Here is a 20525-nt window from a genome sequence, read left to right as displayed (position 1 = left end):
CCGCGAAGGCTGCCCGCGAGCCGCTTCGTCGTCGTCGTAGGTGGGGGGCTATGCCACCATGGGGCACTGTCAACCTATGTCCCGTCACAGTATTGTCGTTACAAAATCTCGGAGGGCAGCGAAAGGCGAGGAATCATTGTTCGCCATTAACGCGCAGATGGGACAGCAGGAACGGGTTCAACAGACGGCGCAGCTGCCAGATGAAGTCATATCGTATCTCGTTAGCATTTACGGAACCGCGTAGTGTGCACCGCTCTATATCACAGCCACCCGTTGCAGTGGCTCAGTGGCGATGGCGTTGTGCTTGCTGAGCCCAAGACGCGGGTGCGATTCCCAGCCGCGGCGGCTGCTTTTCTGACGGAGGCGAAAGGCGAAAACGCCCGTGTGCTCGAGATTTAGGAGCACGTTAAAGATCCCCAGGTGGCCTAAATTAATCCCGAGCCCTCCACTAAGGCGAGCCTCATCGCCTGTGTAGCGTCAACGCGTTAACCCCCCCCCCCCCCCCCCCCCGATAAATTAATCTATATCACAGCCTATGCGTGCATGTTCTGTCACCTGAACCTTCAATAAAATTCCTCCTCGCGGTGGCGGGGGGGGGGGGGGGGGGGGGAGATCAAGTTGACAAGATATTTATGCGAATAAATACAACATGGTGCATGCCTGATGTACGTCCGTGGATACGGAATGTGATGTTTGCTTGGCCCCTCTCAATAAATATATTCGTGCGCAGATTTCTACGTGCGCAGGTACGAATGTCAAGGCAGCCCCATCGTCATTGTCACCGCCATAATCATCATAGCGAAGACTGCGGGATATTGTCCGCTTGGAAAGTTAACTTTTGAGAAGGGGAAGGACTCCCGCGAACTCTTCACCACACCGTCAATTCCGATGTATTGTTTGATGTTGGAGAACTCTGTTAGGTTTTGATTTGGTTGGGGAGCTGGGATCTACATACGCACATACATACATACATACATACATACATACATACATACATACATACACACATACATACATACATACATACATACATACATACGCGTACGTACGTACAGTCATGAACAAATGAAATGCGAACACCAAAATATGAACCAGAACACGCAAAATTGAAAACTACTGTTCGTCGACGTCCAACAATGGCGCGCTAACGGTATATTTAGAAAGCCGCATTTCCCAACTTTGTTCGTTTAACTAAGCCACACGTCATTTTGACTAGCGTGGAAAGAAATCGCGCTATTTGGGTGTTCTGCTTCACATTTTTGTGTTCGCGTTTCATTTGCCCGTGACAGTACATCACGAGGAGAAATGGCATGCCATTCTACTCGACGTGTAATACGCTACTGTTCATCACCAGGAGAGAAATCCCAGGTTAGCGTCTGCTATGTGGAACAGGATCGATCGTATTCTTGCTCCCTACTCGGTTACTGACGTTAGGGTGCTCCAGGATCATGATGATGCTCACGATGCGTCTGAACGTCCGCACGTACGACCGGCCACATTTTTTTTTAAATGTCGCGGTAGAATCGGCCTGCGGGTATGTCAGTGTTTTATCTCGGAGAAATGCGAAAAAAACAGCCAGCGTTGGCGCTTACGCAGAACTTCACTCCGACGAGAGCGTAGCCAGTCTGTTAGGTTGCTCCCGCCAACGCCACGCATTCTCTTTCGCTTTTAGTCAGCCAGCTGCGTTCATCGGCCAACGGCGACAGCGAATTCTCACGCGCGGGGTTCCCTGTTTCCGTTCCGTCGTTCTTAACGGCGGCAGTGTGGGCGTATTACGAGATTAAATATAAAAAAGAAAACGCATTGTTTTGTTTTTTGTTCGCATGCCTGTGCCTACGTGCATGCGTGCACCACGGAGACCAAACAATAATTAGCGCAGTCCAAAAATGTGGCACATATCTACCATGTAGTGAACGCAAATTCTTCCGCCTTTTGTTTAATTATTATTTCCTCGCACCTGCAAGAGGCAACAGCAGAAAGTGAGAGTAGTTAATGAGCAGGAATTCTATTTGTAGTCTTTTGCACTCATTGTCGACGTCTCATTTGGCGGTGAACGGAGCCTGCTGATGAAAAGTGGAAGGCACTGTGTTGTGCTGGCGCGAACAGCCTATAGCAGACGACTGTCGCCCTGGCGTGAGCCTGCTGCGAACACGCCTGCTCTCGTTGATTGCGCCACATTTCGCCATGGCGTGGCGCTGACAGACACACCGGTCGATGCTCCGTGATATTAAGGCCCGGCTGCACATGTACATACGCACGGATCCCTGTAGCGAGGCATACATCAGTTACGTTCATAGCTGTTATGGGCGCGTTACCATATTGCGAATTACTCCTGAGTTGCTGGTGGCCGAGAGTGTTCGCCCATTCCCACAAATGCGCACAAAGAGCTAGTTTTAAAAGCAAGAAATAAGAAGAGAAATGGTCACATCAGGAGGCGGACTATCCGGAAGTGGTTTTATCTGCTCACAGGCTCGCCAAGGGCCGCTGACGCTGCAGCGTTGTGGCCGCAGGGGCGCATGGTTGCGCGCAGACCACCTAACGACCGCAGTTTGCTCGCAGAGCGTTGTAGGCTGGGGAAAGTTTCGCTCGCGTCATTTTCCGTACCGCCCTGAGCGGAACGAAAAAGTCCGCCGTATACCTGGTGCTGCCATCGCACTCCCGGCGGCCCTTATCGCCGCTCGAATGAGGCGTAGGCGGCCTTATCCTGCAGCACCGACAAAGGAAGCGGCCTTTCACGAGAAGACGGCGACGGCTCCCCAGCCCTCATGGCCGCGATCTCGTTCGCTGGCTCGTGGACCGCGTGAAGACAAGCTTCCATTCTTCAGGCGGGCACGCAGTCTTGTTTTCTGGACTCACACCTTCCCTCGGACCGTTTATTTCTTGCCTTTCTCGTTCTTCTCCTCTCCCCGTTCCTTAGCGTGCGTGTGGGTCTCACTTGGCTAGTCTTTTCCGGCCTGGCCCGGATGTCCGCCTAGTACACTACCTGCCTGGTTCAGGCAGTGATGAGTATTGATCGCGCTCGCAATCTGGATCCCGGTACCTGCAGAACGGGTTGGGGGGAGGTCTCCGGCGCTCATCTTTTTATCGGAGCCTGCTAGATGGGATTCGTAAAACTTTGGCTCGGGTGATTACGTGTCAGGGAAGCTTTTTGTTCCCTATATTGCTCAGCGGGTCGGTGGAGGCAAGGAGTGCGCGTATAGATTTGCTCCTTTCTGTTCGGCTGCTAAGGCCAGGGGCAAGATTGAAATGCATGGAAGGTAGATTGAAGTCGGGCCAGCGAAATAACTAACGAAATAAAGATGTCGTCGTCCCTCGACGGCTGGAGGGAGAAACACGTAGAAGGATACTAAAATGTCATCGACGTCCTGATGTATGCATGAAGTCATCTGTAAGCGGCCTTCTTCTGGATGTTTCGTCGTGTAAGATATGCACGGAGAAGGCCCTTGTTTGCTTTACAAAAAGTATATGAATCTAACATGTCCTTCACGCGACGTTTCCTTGAACCCCTTAACACACCACAATCATATTCAATAGGATGCATGCCTCACAGTGTCTTTCTTGCATTAAAAGACAGAAATATTGACGCAGGTGAAGAAGCAGATTTTGGTGGGTAAGTCTTTTCAAAGCTGAATACATAGAAGTTACCGGCGAGTCATGGGCACGATGTACATAGCCCCTGTCAAACACTCCTCAAAACGCTTAAATAACAAACAAAACAAAGCACACTCTGAAAGCGAAACTTTTCTCGCTTGTTTCACCTTTAGCTAGTCCGTATAAACGATTGTTTTGTGCAATTAGCGTGCTGCATACCGAGCGGGGTGCCTTCCCGGCCAAAGGACAAAGAGTAGCGTAAAAGCGACGTAGGCCTCTAGCGTCGCCCGCAGGACGTTCTGTGTGAAGTCGTCGAGCAGACGACAAGCGGAGGCAACGGCTTCTCGTGGAGGTAGGCGGCAGCAGCTGCGGCATTGTATCGCGCGTCCACTATCGAGTGCGCTGTCCTCGCGTCGCTGGCGGCGGTCGCCAAAATTTGGGCAGGCGGTCGTGTGAGTCCCTCTGGATGCGGCTGGACGCTGACAAGGGCCCGTGCTGTCCCCTCCCAGGGCCAGGCGGACGCCTTCCGGGCGGAGGGGACTCCGGCGTACCTGTCCGCCTTCGTGCCAACCAAGACGAAGCCTCCGCCACCGCTCGCGGAGGACGTGTTCTACGGGACGCCGCCCCTCAAATACTCCTTCGCTTGGGTGCGTGCTGGCCCCATCATTGGCTTCTTTCCTCAGCCCCGGCTATCCGTGCCTCCACTCCCCTCACTTTGGCCGGACAGGGCCGGAACCGCGTGCTGCCGCCGCTGCCGCTTTCTCCTGTCGCGCAACCATCGGCCGCGAACAGCGCCTCCCTCTGCAGTGTCAACAGCAACAGCGGGGAAAGTATCTAAGCAGCAAATCAAAGAAGTCCGATTCTCGTCTTCGCCACCAAATTTTTTTCTAACGTTTCTTTTCTTCCGGCAATCACCCACATAATGCTTTACGAGAACTCTAAACACCCACATAATGAATTCCGAGAACTCTAAACTCGACCTAATAATAGGACAACGCTAAGAGAAAGCGGCCTCAGAAACAACTTTGCGAAATGGCGAATAATTACACGGGATTTATAGAAGATAGAAATTCATATCGGAAGCCTCAAGCTGTGCCACGCTTCGGTGAGAAACCTTTGCATCGCAAACCAGGTTGAAAGTTACGGTTGTATAAAAGCCACGGCGGGCAAAGTTATCGTCTCAAAATTTGTCAAAAATTCCTGAATAGTAATGTAATAATAGCTTCAGGATAAGCAGATTTGTACCGGAAGCTGAAGGAAGCGGTAAGAAATGCGAAAACAAGTTCGTATAATCGCACAGAGTTGATTCTACAGAATTACAGGCACATGGCATAAAATACTTTCCCAACGGCAACCAGCTAATTAAAACATATTTATTCTGGTTTGTTCGAAAGAAGAACAGTAGGAGGTTAAACTTTACTGGTCTAACGTGTGCAGCGTACTTTGTTTAAGTCGGCCGGTTTTTTATAAGCGCCCATGAACAAAAATACGGAAAGAAGAAATGAATTGGGGGCGGCCAGTTTTTTTACTTGCTTTATTTGTAATGTGCAAGTATGTATGTAGTTTGTCCACTACTATTTATTACGTTTACTTCTGCATCAAAGGCACGACGATACGAGGTCTCACGGGTGATTTCACTTGAACAGCGGTAAAGCCCGCGAGGGTAGGGCGAATTAGTGCTTGTCTTGCTCTGGCGTTTCGTCACCTTAGTTCACACGCTTGGTAAGAAGCAGAGGATACAGTAGACACTCTTTAAAGGAGCCATGAAGAGAAAACACAAGTTTGGTTCATTCGAAAGATTGCCTCGTTAGAACCATAACGACACCACTTATAACGCAAACTTCGCTCAAATAAGCTACATAATTAGGAAAAACGGGAATGGTCATGCGACCCACCAGCTCATTTCCCGCAACAGAACCTATGCCGTCACATGGGCTAAGCTCTGCGATTGGCGGAGGCCGGCAAAAGCAAACGCATGTTAGGCAGGGCTTACAGTTTGCATAACGAGCTAAATGCCCGTGAAACATACTGCACATTCTTTTTATGACAAAGAACGGTGGAGTAAACGGTTGAAGTTCCGAACGAACACGCAAGCGTGTGCGCCAATGCGTACGAAACAACCGCCTGGCCGAGCTCGACATCTCGCCGTCGCGCAGACGAATTTTCGGGTTCGAGGCGCTCTGACCTTGGAGGAAAAATGCCGTAAACACCGCGCATTGACGCTCGTATCTTTCTGGTCGAAGCAGAGAGCTCGCGCGAACGGCTTTCCATACACGACACCGGCCAACTGGCATAAGCGATACTGCTACTGAAGTTGAACTATTATTAACCGTAATAAAAATACGGCACATACGTACCAGTCTGTATTCGTCCGTGGCGACGGCGCTGACGAGGCAGCGGTGCCGACGGCAGGGCGTTCGTCTGTTGTGGCTATCGCGGAATGGTCGCTTTCCCGTCCACCGCGTATCCCACAATTCTTGCCGCTCGTGCACTTAGAAGCGTTGAGCGTTCAAGTGGTGTGAGGTTGTTAAATGCAAGCCCGAGCTCCTCGGCGAGAGTTTTGTTCTCCGGATCAGGCGATTCCATGACTAGGGCTGCGGGTGCACTAGGTTTTACTAGTATTTTTAAAATGGCCACCGTCTCGGTCGACTCCCGCGTGTGGGTGCTATATGGAGTCGACATACTAAGTATCTGTTTCATAGACCGGCCCGTGTGACACCATTGCTCACGTCACCAAATGTGCAATTTTAGCGGGAGATTTAAAATTTTGGCTTAAATTGCCTTATTTCTCAGTGAATAAAGCATCATTTGCTTCCGGGAAAGCGCTTGGGGTACTATGAAACACCTAATCTTTCGAATAAAACAAACTTTTGTTTTCTCTTCATGGCTCCTTTAAGCAGAACCTGAAGGAACTAGAAAAATTGATTTTGTTCATCCGGAATTCCATTTACTTGGAGACAAAGGTAAAAGGCACACAATGTGTTTTACTACAGAAGTGCTACTTTATTACAAAAAAGAAATAGCTGGTATTGCTGAAAACATTTCACACCATAAATAAAAAAGCAGGAAGTCAGTTTGCGACTCATATATCACTGATAGCAACTTCCTATATGTATAAAACTGTCTCAGTTATCAAACTGGCTACTATGTTAGTCCCTTACTGGCACTGCATTAAACACCGCAATGTGATAAAAAAGCACAACGAACGCGACAAACGAAAAAAAAATGTTTTGCAGTCACGCGCTGGCAGTATTGCGAACTGTTGAAAGTGACTGCAGCTTTGTTTGCTTCATCCGTCCCAGCCACTTTTCGTTCATTAAGTTCTCTATCTCTGAAAGACTGTCCTTATAGCGTTCCGTATTTTGCTTCTGCTTGAAAAAAGAAAAAAGAAACCCGAGTGCAGTCCCAGCCCTGCTCCCTGTGCAGTCCCGATGGCAGGTTCCGCTAACGCTTCATGTTTTGTTCTTCTGCTGTGTCTTCACCGTTGTATTCACAAAGTTCAGGAACAATGCTCTTCACAGTATTTTCACAGTGTCGATAAGAACGTACTCATTAAAGTCGAATGAGGTACCTCTTGCTGCACTGATTTCGAGCAGGAATTCTGTGGTGTCCGCCTGAGGTGGCTCTTGCGTGCTTGGCTCCTCGGTGAGTTCGGCAAATCATGTATGCCTGAATCACTTTGCTGATGTCCTAGCACTGACTTGCCTCCATGCGTCGTCGAGAAGGAACAGCGCAAAAAGAACGTCAACTTTCTACTCCCGCGTCTGTTCCATAGAGAGCGACATTATTTGTAACAAGCTTTGAGGAAATGTCTGAATTACACTCTGGTCCATGAGTTGAAAGAGAGAAGTGGTGTTGGCTGTCAGAAATTCTAGCTGTATAGATTTCAGTCGTGGTACACTACCTTGCCCAAGGCAGTTGTCCACAAGAAACATTACCTTTCTTTTTTTTTTCCTTGAGAAACCGTCATCCTCGCTACGAATCCAGTCGGCGAATATCGCTTGCGCCATCCACAACTTTGCAGCTAGATATGTACAAAACAGGCACCAGGGTATTCTTGACAATTGCCAGTGGCTTGATGTGGTTCGTTTCTGTCATATTTGCGGCCAACACAACAGTCCCTTGCCCCTGAGTGATCTTTTAGCAAGCGCATTTCTCTTGTTTGAAATAAATTCTTTTACATGAAAGAAGTTTAAAAAAAGGACCAGTTTCATCTGCGTTGTAGATGTCGTCTGAAATAAACTAATGCAGAGTCTGTGGCAGCCACTGTGCTGGCAGCACGCAGTCCCATCCGAAGCAGAGCTTTCCCCGGGCACGGCGCGAAAGTCATGACCATTTCATTCCTGAAATCGTGTTAGCCATCCTCCGCTGCAGGTGAATTCCTCCATGCGGTGATGGAGGGCGAATTCCTCTGCCTTCGCGGTGAGGATGCGCCCTCCGATTGGAACTTACGCACTTTGGGCCTTCCTCAGCCACCATGTCAACAAGCATTCTTCTCATAGTTCACACAGCGCAGTCTCTTCCTCTGCAGAGTGCAAATTAAGAGGGCACTTGAACACTCCTTGTTGTGTAGAAATGGCGAAAGCATGAGTATCCAACTGCCGAACGAGCCTCCCATTGATTATAGAACCATTTACCTTTCGAGTCTTTTTCTTCTCTCCGTCACTGTGAGTCGGCACCTACCCGCGCCCCCACAATAAGCACAGGGGAAATTTGGCACCGAGGTGCATTGCTGCTGGTCTAAATAATACCTCTATAATTAGCATGCCCAAATTACTCATGAAGACCTCAGTAAAATGCATCGAAGACACGTTTCCAAGTCGAAGGCCCCAACGCACTCACTAGGTCAACTTTAAGTCTGCTGGTTTCGTCGAGCTGCTTTGGCGAACATAAGGATGTGCGTACCTGTCTCGCATCGCGGGGGCGCCTGGTTTGAATCTGACCCATATTTACTTAACTTTGTTTTAAACTGAATCACCCTGTTTCTTCGGTGTGTGTGCGCGCCATTCGTCGGTCATTAATGTGAGCTTTCTGCACGCCAGGGTGGCCGGATTTTTTACCTATCGAGTTAAGTATTGCCTTCGGCTATACACTCGCAGAGATGTCCTGCGGCTTTTTTTGTTGTACGATCATGGTGAGGGTGCTCTTTTGGATGCTGTACTTTCCAGCAAGTGCCGGTTTCATTATGCCACCGCTCTCGAATCCACTTATGACTTTTATCTTTGTGTCTAGCGTGAGTACATTGTGCGGGCGTTTCGGTGCTGCCAAGACATGCCACAGAGCGACAAGATATGCCACAGCCAACCGTTAGGATCACTTAAGAAAAAAGAAAAAAAAGTGAAGCGTCAGCCATGACAAACGGAAACAGAAAAAAAAAAGCAAAACCTTGTGTACGGGAATGTTGCTGAACAGGCTGAAAAGCCTGTTTAGTTTCGTTTCTCTTGGTGCTTATGGTTCCGTTTATTACGAAACCACAAAAACGATGATACCGGTTGATTGTTTTAAGCCGACAAGCCTCAAGTGTCACATTTTTCAGGAAGGAGGAGAAGGAACAAACGTTTATTTTACAGATTTAGAGCAGATGGGCGGCCGCCTTAGTCCAGGTAGCCGCGTACTTTTGCTGCTCGGGTGGCCCGCTGGATCAGGTTTTGCTGGTACTGCAGGTCCGAGCTGGTTAGCGCGCATTCCCACCGCTCAGGAGTAGGAGAGACGAGTGGGGAGGGGTGGTGTGGGCATAAGAGTACGAGGGGGGGGGGGGGGGGGTTGTGGCTGGAGTGTGCAGTCACGGCAGTTGTAGGTGAAACAGCTGGCGGAGATATGATACAGGATGGTGCCGTTGTAGAATGTATTTGTTTGGAGCCGTCGCCAGATGCGGGATTCTTCGTTGCTGAGTGCAGGTTGAAAGGAGGGTATTCTAGGCGGGTGTGGCAATACGGCACCAAGATATCGGAGTAGGTGGCTGGTAGTTGGTGCAGCATGTCTGTTATTGTGTCCAAGTACACCGGCCTCAAGAGCAAAAAAAAAAGGAAAAGAAAACTGACGTTACTGTTGTGGCCCGGCATAGAAAATGACTGCCGCTGTAAAGAGTAAATAAAAAAACACGCATTCGACTTCGTATGGGATTCGAACCCCACTCTTAAGACTAGGAGCTGAGTGCATTACCACCGCTATTCCTCAGCACAGCGCAACAACATTTAGTCTAGTTTGTGCGGCGCTGAAGCTATATCGCGTGACAGGTGAACCCATGTGACGGCACGTGAATAGAACAGGTGCACGACCGCCACGGGAAACTCTGATTCTGGAGAAGCTGTGATGGCGTGAAGTGTCTCCAGACTGTCTGTAGAAATAATTCAGGTCAAAAGACGGAAAAACTCAAGCGATAGAAAGAGACGCGAGCACGACGTAGCATTAAAGGGACCCCCCTGCAACACTCTTTGAGCAGTGCAAGTAAACCTGCGCGGCGCTAGCTTACACTACGAGAAATACCTGAGCAAAATATTACACGTGCACGTGAAGCGACGAGTGCACAAATCGCTGTGAAAGACGCGGAAAAACCAACCGCGTTCTCTTCATTTCTCCTTATTATGGACCCCTGACATGGCCTAAACGACGCCATTGAGGCCATGGCTGTCCGACAGGCTGTCACTGGTCCACTTCACGGCTAATATCTCGCATTTCCTGAGACGATACGCCATCGTCGGCGCTGTGTGCGAACCTCTTCTATGCCTGAACCTGTAGGCACAGTTTTGCCGTTTCTTTTGAGCTTTGAGTGTGCGCGGAGTTTGAGTGATGAGCTCAATACTTCCCTTTCAAACAGACCACACGACAACAAACGTTTATTGCTTCAAAAGCGCCCTACCAGCCCGAGCGCACGCTTGCGACCACGCACCCATGCCTGCTTTTTTGTGGCACCAGACCGGAAATAGACCCCTCCACGTTGCGGAGAAAGGGAGAAAACTCCCAGTCATGTGATATATCGAAGGCTGCAGAAGAAAACGCCGCTTGCCGCTCCCCTCACCGGGAGAGAGCGCGCGTTGTCCGAAGACGAGTTGAGAGGGAACGATTATGCGCGATTTCTCATCGCACGTAGTTTCGGTGATAGTGAATGAATTTTCATAATTCTTGCAGGAGGCGACTGCTGGGACAAGAGACTTTACCCCAAAATACATTCCTAGTAGTCGATGGTAACTGCTGCAGGGTGCCTTTAAAGAAGCCTGTCATGAGTATCTCCAGGGGAAGCTATAACGCTTCCGCTTCAAGAGCACCTAAGACGACTGAAGTGCCCAAAGGATTTTTTTTTCATTATATGGCTTCAAAACCAACGAACCCCGATGACGGTGTTACGTTTGAGCAGAACTTTCCGTTTAGTGAGATCTCGCTGTACTTCATGGGGTAACAGAATTGCCCTGGAGGATCAGAATAATGTGCATGTTTTGTAAAGAAAGCCGCGTTGAGAATGAAATTCTGCTTCAGTTCCATTGAGCTGTTGGGCTTTCATCCTCAGGTTAGTGTTTTACATACTGTCAACCGTAATGTTTCTGGCACTAACAGTTCGCTAGCGATAGTGAGAAGACAAGTTATGGCAGTGTCAGAAATTGCCTGGACTTTCTCGTGGTTGGGCTTCATGTCGACATTAAAAGCAGCCAAGAAGAACGCTCTGGGCCGCGCTCAGAAGTCGAGCACGACGCGGACGAAGGCAGGACATTTGCCTGCGACTCTCATTAACTAATGCTAATTACCTCATTAGCAGCACCAACCATTGTCGTACTGAATTGGGCGGAGCATTTTGAAATTACCCCTTCCCATTCCCCGGCAGGCAGTCGTTCCCTCATTTTTGGCATGGCTAGAAAAAGACCGCAACAAAGCACCTACCGCCGCCCCTTTGTTTAACGCGCCCGCATCCCTCTCCCACTTCTCCCTTGCCCTTATTCTCTTCCAATTCTGCTCTTCTTTCGCGGCTCGGTGACTTGCGGACGGTCATTAGGCTCCGAGAACGGCAACAGCCGCCGCACGGCGCAACTCGATGGACGCTCGCTTGACGCTCGTCGAGAGAGGTCTTCCAGTGAAACAGGTTCCTTCAGACAAAGGCTTCAGGCAACCGCACCGCTGTCCCGAAATTCCGTAAATAAATAAATGCAACACGGCACGTCTGCGCATGGTAACCGCGCAAGTGTCCTTACCTGTTTGCCGCATGCGTGGTATACACTTTCAACACACAGATGGCACGAATGAGTGGGAGTAGTTGCGCTCTTGAAGGTAATCGCCTAGGCGAGCTGTATCCCTCCCTCCCTCCCTCCCTCCCTCCCTCCCTCCCTCCCTCCCTCTCTCTCTCTCTCTCTCTCTCTCTCTCTCTCTCTCGCTCTCTCTCTCTCTCTCTCTCACACACACACACACACACACACACACACACACACACACACGCACGCACGCACACCCGCGCGCACGCACTTAAACAGAAAACACTACTTGAACGCCGTGTAAGCTGTCCAGACTACACGCGTAGGCGGTGCGAAAAAAGAAAGGAAACACGTTCGCAAAACATAGCCTGTCAACAAATAGGGAAGCTGTGTCGTGGCACGGGTCATCTTCAATATTCCGTTGACTTGCTTGTATTGGCCAAACAGGTCGATGCGTCAGCGCCCGGTTACAGGAGCGCTGTGGGTTGATGAACTCTCAAATTCTGGTCATCTTTCGTTTCACTGTGGACAGTTGAACTGCGCGCCACTTTAAGGTTAAGGCAGGACAAAACTGAGAGAGAAATACTTGAAGGGTACCACATCCGCAAGCAACAGGAAGGAAGATACATACATCAGGGTTCCTTCTATCTATCTCAGTGATAAATAGGTCACCGTCCTACAAGTCTGAGCTTAAGGTGGGGCGGTACACTAAGGTAGGGCCATTTTTTTTTGGTACGGAGCCCCTTAGGTGCTCGGGTTGTGAGTGTGTCATTTCGTCGCCGTCTAATGTCGTCGTAGTACCATGTAGTCACGGTATGTACTAAAACACCGGGACACTCGCTTTCCAATGCCTCGTGCTAGGACGCTTCGTTCTTCAAACACACGAGACATACAACGAAGCTGTATACCTCTACTCCCCAACGGTTTCATCTCCGTGGGCGCCATGGCTCCAAGAATGCACGTATACACTGCATGCTTCGCCCCTCCCCATGTTTCAAGTTACGGTTTCATCTCCGTGGGAAAAAATGCCATGGCACCAAGAATACACTTATACACTGCATGCTTCGCCGCTCCCCATGTTTCACGTCAGTGGACATGGCCCGGGATTTTTTACCAAAAGTTGTGCATTTTGATAAGAGCATTGTGCATGCGGTGGCCATTGATTGTTCGCAGGCTGTATCATTTTTCTACTATACGACAATTTGTAGTCCAGCGTCTGTGTTGTGTCGTCTGTCCTTCGTGTTTGCGCGTCATTTTTTCGCGGATTTTTTTCTCCCAAACATTTTTACTATTTAAGGCGCAACTGTGACATGTGCATCACGTCGTTTAATGTGATTCGGAGCATAAATGGACTCAAGTAGCGCTATCGCAGTGGTATTTCTTTTTATAATGGGTTCGTAACAGCGGGACATTCTCCTTTTCTCCTTTATTTGGTTTGTATAATAACTACGAACACGTTTCCCGCACTGGTTTGACGTATTATGTCGAAACATCAGGCTGCCATTTTTTAAAGAATAACATAAGAGCTGCAAAAGAGAAGTCAGAGCTTACTGAAGCAGGGAGGTGACAGAGTTTTTGTCAACGAGTGAAACAAATAATAATGATGGAACAAATGCTAAAGTAACAAGAAATTATAAAAACATGAAGATTACTTCTGAACCATTGGGCATTCTGCAAGTTGATTTATGGTGAAATATAAATAAGCACATGAAGTAAAACAGCGTGTGTTCGTTCTGTTTTAGTTATCGGTGACAATTTCTTCAAAACTAGAACTCAAAAGGCGCAGGTCGCAAAAACGTGTGGCTCAAAGCTTAATTAGGAAATTGCAAAGAAAAAGAGCGGCAATACCGAGCAAAACTGGCGGGCGTTGCCAGAGTATTCTTGAATTTTTAACCCATAGAATACAAGTCTTCTGCTTAGGAAGTATTATCTCATAAAAATAAGAGCAAATGCCTTGTGCCCGAGTAGAAATTAAGACTAAAATTAAAAGCAAGATACAAATCAAATTGCTCGGGAAAAACGTACCTAGTTAATTTAGTGCTGATTTCTGCAAAACAGGAAGGTTCTTGTGGCTTGCGCTGTGAATTAAGTTAACGTTCTTCTTGTAAATCTTGCACATGATTTTTGCCCCTCATTTGAATGTTCTTTTTGATATTCACGGCTAGTATCATGAATGTTCGATCGCCTCCTCGTGTGTGCGTTGCCCAAGTGAGCAATCTTTACATTGTGCGGACGTCATCAACGGCTATTTTGTGAAGCCCTTTCGCAGGCGGCGACTTGCGAGCTCGAGTAGCGGTGTCCTTGTGCGCCTCGAGCGTATCTTCTTTCGAAGCGCAGTCCTAGGACCACCGCCGCATTTAAAGGGACAGAGATAGGAATTTATCGAAGCCTTATTCGTGGCTGCGGTGTGCTTATGCTGTTTAATTTGTAGAACAATTTATTCTCCTTTTCAGCGGAAGTCTATAGCGATCGGTTTTCCTGTAATGGTCACATAGGAGAAAACACCGTGCAGCATTCGTGGCTGCCGCATCAACTATCGTAATGACGTAATCTTGTTTACAATCATGTTTTCCTGCTATCTCAATCTCCCAAAAATTGATTTTCTCTCGTATCGGGGTTAATATCAACTTTTTGTTTATGTTATGAACTGGTTGTGCAGATTAAACGTTCTAGCACACCGCTGCTTTTATCCCTGCGGAGCGTTCAGCGTGTCGTCGCAGCCGACGTCAGAAAATCGACGTGGAGGACAACAGTGCGAGGAAAGTGGCACTTAGGGAGCACGTTTATCATCAAACATGTTTGTTTATCGGCCCATAATACTCAGGCCATAGCCTATGCATTCTAGGCTTTAGTCTGATGAGGTAATTAGACAACGTATTCTGTTCACTTCAGTGTTTGTAGAAAACGTAAGGGAAACAAGCACGCAATCTGAACAGGGCGAACCGGGGCGAACCTACGCTTTGTGCGCAAGGCGTTTGTCAGTAGCACAGTCGCTGCTACACTTTTGGGTGTTTGTCAGTCACATCCAAATGAACGATCTTACTCCGGTAAACAGCCTGACTCGCAGGCACAGTCGCTGCCACACTTTTGAGCAGTATTACTCATCCTATATTCCTTTGTGCAACTAAAATAAAGGAAGCTGAAGTTCTGATAGTTTGGCTGATGTGGCGGCTGTTCTCGCTCGCAGATCCTATCCAAGGACTCGGTGACAGTAGCGGTGGATGCCGTGGTGTACTACCGCATCAGTAACGCCACCATCGCCGTTTCCAACGTGGAGGACTACGGACACTCGACCCGACTCCTGGCTGCCACCACGCTCCGAAACGTGCTCGGCACCAAGAACCTCTCGGAGATACTCTCGGAGAGGGAGTCCATCTCGCATGTTATGCAGGCACGCTGCGCTTACTACGCTACTTGTTTAGCCACTGTTCACTTCCTCTGTAAGGGGCACTGTTGCTGAAAGTTCGCAATCTATTATTGAAAAATTTTCAACCTCGGACTAACTACGGGGCAGTTAACTGCGAGTTAAAAGAAATTGTACATGCCTAGTCAAAATACACGTCGCTTATGAGTTACGTTCGTCTTTGCTAGATACGGCAACACGTGGGGATATTTAACTTTAGAATTTTATTGTTGCATAGACGGCAACCTCTTCTCCTTACTTGCGTTGTTTGTAGTATGTGTGCCGTGTGCTATAAATATTTTCCGATAATTTTGGGCTTCCTTTCCTTCTCCGTATCTTTTTGTGCGCTTATGTTTCTTCCGTAATTTAACCTTTTTCTTCAGCACCAGCACCGATGAGCAAGTCAGGAACAGGCGGGTCGTAGTCATCAGCTTCCAGAATGAATCGTCTTACGTAATGATACTCACAAAACCTATGGAGACCACATGTTTGCATATTCGTTCTTCATATTTTCTCTTACGTGCGGCTTTCATTTCTTCGTGAGGCGCTCTGCGGAAACAGACTTTTACGGGTGCCTCTCATCCCAGGGAAGTGAGATGTGACAGTGACTCGTTAGTTTAATTGAAATAGAGAATGAGGTATTTTGTATACGTTTAAGCACATGCCTCGTAGCGGGTGGCGCCCTTCATTGCTGATGGGGGCGCCTATAGCGACCAACACTGTAAAGTCACAACTCTTGTAGCAAAGTCACAAAAAGCAGAGTCATTTGCAATGAAGGAGCTCGGCATGGGCCTCTTGCGAATACAGAGTTAAGGGAAACCTGGTAGTGCCCAAACTCAAGTAACGGCATTGCACAATTGACGCCAGATTTGACTCATTGGTGCTAATACGGCTACTCACCAGAACTGCTGTTTTTTGTGGGCCCATGCAACCAGTCGACGACCTCAATCTACATCGTAATAAAAATTCCTTATCAACCCACACTAGAAGCAATGAGTAAAATACTATACCCTTCCTTGCACCGCCTTCAGATTCATGCGGTGTTGCAGAGAGGTATAATAAGCCTAAAACAATTTTTAAAAATGAGCTCAGCTTCACAAACCTTAGGCGTATATCGCATTTCCCGCACTCAATAGAAACAAAACGTCTGCCTCAATTCCTTTTTCATTATGTCTTTTCAGGCAAGCTTAGACGAAGCTACCGATCCCTGGGGAGTGAAAGTGGAACGAGTTGAGATGTACGTATCACAGTTTCTTCCATATCCTTGTCGACTAATATGTATTTGTTTCAGTTGAAATCACATGTTTTACCTCCAGTGTCTCACTTCACTGGACACTCTGGAGAACAAGTTGACGAGAACATAAACCGAGCTTTCTACACCATTTAACCTTTTCTGAGCCAATATGGAAAGAAGCTGCCTGTAGTAATAGCCGGCGCGATAAGCATATGGCATGCGAACATATTCAGTCTTCCTCACCGAATGAACGCAAGTCTAGTTTTTTAACAGCGACGCGGTTCAGCAAATAGTTTGTGTATGGTGTCCACAGTTAAAAATACAAAAAAAAATGCCGAGCGCTCGTGCACGCGTTCCTCCAGCGCACGTTCGTCAAGCCAAGCATACCCATTTAGGGAGATTGGCCAATATTGCAACCTCCGCCCCCCCCCCTGGAAAAAAAAAAAACTCGTGTTCACCGCGTGCCTCGAGTGCGCGTTAGAAATATTGGCCTAATTGGCCACCACAAAGGTCCAGCGTTCACCGTGTCGTGGCAACACTTGCTCGGAGCGAGAAAGACATGTCATAACGTACGCCCCCCGTTCGTTCATCCTCGTGTCGTCGTGCGCATGCGCTCTGTACCGTAGAAGAGGCACGACTTGAATGTCGAAGCTGCTGTAGGTGATCATTAACTCCACATGACCCGGCCGCGAATAGTTCGCACGGCTGAGAAAGAGGCCCCGCTTCGAGAGGCTCGGCGTGGAAAGCATCCGCTAGACACGATAAGTCGCGCTTGCAGAGTGGCGCACGAAAACGTCACTCTGGCCTTGCTCAACATAAGGTCATTGAAATGGCATGCCGCCGACGTCAACCAAGGCACCACAACGATACTAAAACTCAACTTTGTGTCCGTCAATGATCACCTTTAACAGCTTCACCATTCAAGTCTTGCGCGTGAGTGCAAGATTCCCCGAACTTTTTCAGCCTTTCACATGAAGACCTGAGCAGTTTCTAACGTTTCTATTGTCGATATAGCCATGCTAGGCGCAAATATTTGCGGATTTGGCAGGAAAATATGTCTTAAGATGCAAGCCATGGCCCGCATCTGAAGAGGAACAATACTTTAACGTATCAGTGCTGCTCCTGGGGTCTGAGCTACGCCGTGTGGGAGAGCTGCGGATTACTTTACACCACCCGGGGCTGAATTCTACTCGGTGCCGGAAGGCATCCGGAAGGGCACCGGAAGATAACCGGCGGGGTTGATTTCCCGCGGCTTCTCCCGCGATTGGCGCAGAGCGAAAACGCCACCTAGCATGCGTCACGCGAATAAGTTTTGGCTATAATTCGGTGACGTCACGTAGACCCCGCGGGAAATCGACCCCGCCGGATATCTTCCGGCGCCTTTCCGGATGCCTTCCGGCACCCACTAGAATTCGGCCCCCGGGGACCGCGTTTCGGAAACTGGCTTTTAATTGCGTGCGCAGTTGATCGAGCATGTGGGGGAAAAATTTCGCGTTGCTCCGCAGGGCTGCGTCGAGCTGTCAACAGAACGAGCGATAGAAGATCACAGAAAGACATAGTGGAGAGAGAGTGTGGAGAGAGTTCCTTTCGCGATGAGGCCGACGTTGTCAGGGAGACGTCAAGTAGAAGAGCGGCGCGCTACCTGCCTCTGCACCGTCTCGATGGGTTCTGTCACTCCCGCCACCGCTTGCACGCGCTGTAGAACGGAGTGTGCCGCTAGTGCAGGGCGACTAAAAACAGCAAACGGGGGCAAAGCGTCCGCATTGGGCCGTCCATCACGTACCTAAAGAAGTGAGATGGCCATGCATCCTTAAAAATCCACCAATAAATGTTCAAGTATTTCTTGTCTTACGATTGAACGAGGAAGAACAGCCGTCGCGGCGAGAAATCAAACCCGCGATCTCTGCTGAACAGCGAAACTTGCTCTAGCCACTGAGCCACTCCTGTGAGCCACAGTACGTAAAATGCGGATTACTAACCCATTTGAACCCTCCCTCATAAAAATTTTTACCAACATTGAGTTCAATGTTTGTTGACAAAAGTCGACAAAAGCTACCAACATTGAGTAGACTGTCTACTCACTGTCTATAGACTTCCTAGCAACCGCCTACCAACTTTTTGTCAACCATTGGCCACCGTGTTTGAACTGAAACGTTTCTGTAGACTTTCTACAGAAAGTTTTTTGTAGACTTTATACTCAATCGCTGTTGCTAACCGAAGCGTTTCTGACAGGATATTCGAAACGTGATGCAGTGAGAAAAGCCGGCCATTCCTGGACCGTGGTGTCAATACAGCTTAATAGAACGTCGTCATTATTGATCGTTTAGTGGGAGCAAAAATGAAAAAAAAAAGAAAGCAGAAACAGATTAGGCCTCGGGAACCTCGTCTGCGAGGGTTCACATTTTGCGGAGCCACACATCCACACGCGCACTTTCTGAAACACAACACAACAAACAACACAACCCCAGCTCACAAACGTACTACAATCCGAAAAACCACAAGCGCTTGCAAGCAGGACACCGACACCGCACAAATGCTAGCAGTGCACTTCATGTATATATACCCGCCAGCCGCGGGATGCCGATGCCGCGGTGAGGCGCGCCTCTCATTGCATGTTTACAAAACTACGCGTTATTATTTCCAAAATATAATACCGCGAAACACTGGAACGTAAGCAATTGCACATATCTTCATGTTTACTTTATTGTTGCAAGCTGTAACTAAACAAAACGGAAATCTGGAATGGGTTGCGCGCCGCGTTTCGGCTGCCTCCGGTGATTGACGCGTTTCTCCCGGAGGTACGCAAAGAGGGAGGGGCGCCGCTGGCGGTTGGCCGAGAGCGACCAAAACATCTGCGCCGGCCGTATTAGGTGGGCATAGCAGGCGATTTTAGATTATCGCCGTTGTTGGAGACACGTCCAGTAGTCTGTCGCGAAATATTTACTGGCATAATTCGTTCCTTTCAACCATGCATGGCACTTAGCTTGCGCAAATCAAAACACAGTGACGAGCGGTTGCGCGTGGTTGATGCCGCTGGCTGGCGCTTGTTCGGAACCGCTGAATAGTCATGTTGATCACCGTGAAGAGTGAAAGCGAGCGGGTCGTGAAGTACCAACCCGTGCGGCTGAGGGACGAACTGGTTGTTCCGAGGGAGAAACTGCGCGGCTCGAGGTACGAACAGTGAAACTTGCTCCCTTTTGCTACTTTTTTTTTTCTCGGGCTGCACAAGTGTGAAGATACATGCAGAGAGAGAGGGAGAGAGAAAGATACGTGTGTGTGTGTGTGTGTGTGTGTGTGTGTGTGTGTGTGTGTGTGTGTGTGTGTGTGTGTGTGAGAGTATGTGTGTCTGTGTGCGTACGTGCGTGCGTGCAGGCGCTCGGGCGCGCGTGTGTTTGTGTGTGTGTGTGTGTGTGTGTGTTTAAAACCTGATTCAATCAAAGTAACGTAATTTGGTTAAAGTCAAGTAAATAGTTTGTCCCCAAATATTGTGAACCTGTCCTGGTATTTAGCAAAAACCAATATGAATTAATTGAAATCGGACTCCAGGACGAAAGAAAAATATGTTTGCGTTAAATTCAACTTGAGACAAAGCGTGTCAAAACACTTTTAGTGGTCATCCTACAGAAGCTCGTCAACAGACAAATGTCAACAAAAATGAGGTAGACTTTCTATATACAACCGTCAACAGACAAATGTCAACGTGAATTAAGTAGACTTTCTACATACAACAGTCAACAGATGGGTGTCAACATACATTCAGTAGATTTTTTACAGACGACTGTCAATAGAATGTAAGAGTATGTAGGATAGCAATAAAGTTGGTAGGATGTCAACAGAACGTCTACAGAATGTAAAAAAGCATTTTTGTAAGGGCTATAAAGCAATTCGTCGTGCTTACGTCCTCGAATACTACATACTACACGCTAGCCAAATGCCATCATGACAATGGGTCTGGTCACTATGCTGATTATAATTGGATAAAGAAAAATCCCTCAAGCCAAATTCCTATATTAATATCGCGTAGGGAGACAAAATGAACAACGAAATCTTTTTTACTAACTGCATATTGCTGTTTTCTCGTTTTTTTTTGGGGGGGGGGGGGAGGGGAGGAAGGGGAGGG

At 48.3% G+C, this 20525-nt stretch overlaps 1 protein-coding gene across 2 annotated transcripts in view; it reads left to right on the top strand.

The window, feature by feature from the left end:
- Window positions 1–20525, top strand: part of LOC144152941 (band 7 protein AGAP004871-like) — a 261932-nt gene that overhangs the window by 228139 nt on the left and 13268 nt on the right. Inside the window, exons 5-7 of one of the 2 annotated variants that reach the window (XM_077684531.1) lie at window positions 4101–4238; window positions 14956–15159; window positions 16353–16408. In XM_077684531.1, coding sequence (XP_077540657.1) covers window positions 4101–4238; window positions 14956–15159; window positions 16353–16408 — 398 coding nt within the window. The remainder of the gene's footprint in view (window positions 1–4100; window positions 4239–14955; window positions 15160–16352; window positions 16409–20525) is intronic. The other variant, XM_077684538.1, reaches the window with a different exon arrangement.

This window comes from Haemaphysalis longicornis, unplaced genomic scaffold, assembly GCF_048455015.1.
Source record: "Haemaphysalis longicornis isolate Haplotype H1 unplaced genomic scaffold, Haemaphysalis longicornis Haplotype H1 scaffold_1, whole genome shotgun sequence".
In the NCBI taxonomy this organism is placed as follows: Eukaryota; Metazoa; Arthropoda; class Arachnida; order Ixodida; family Ixodidae; genus Haemaphysalis; species Haemaphysalis longicornis.
Note: the sequence above shows the minus strand (reverse complement) of the source record. Positions and strands in the feature narration are given on the sequence as shown.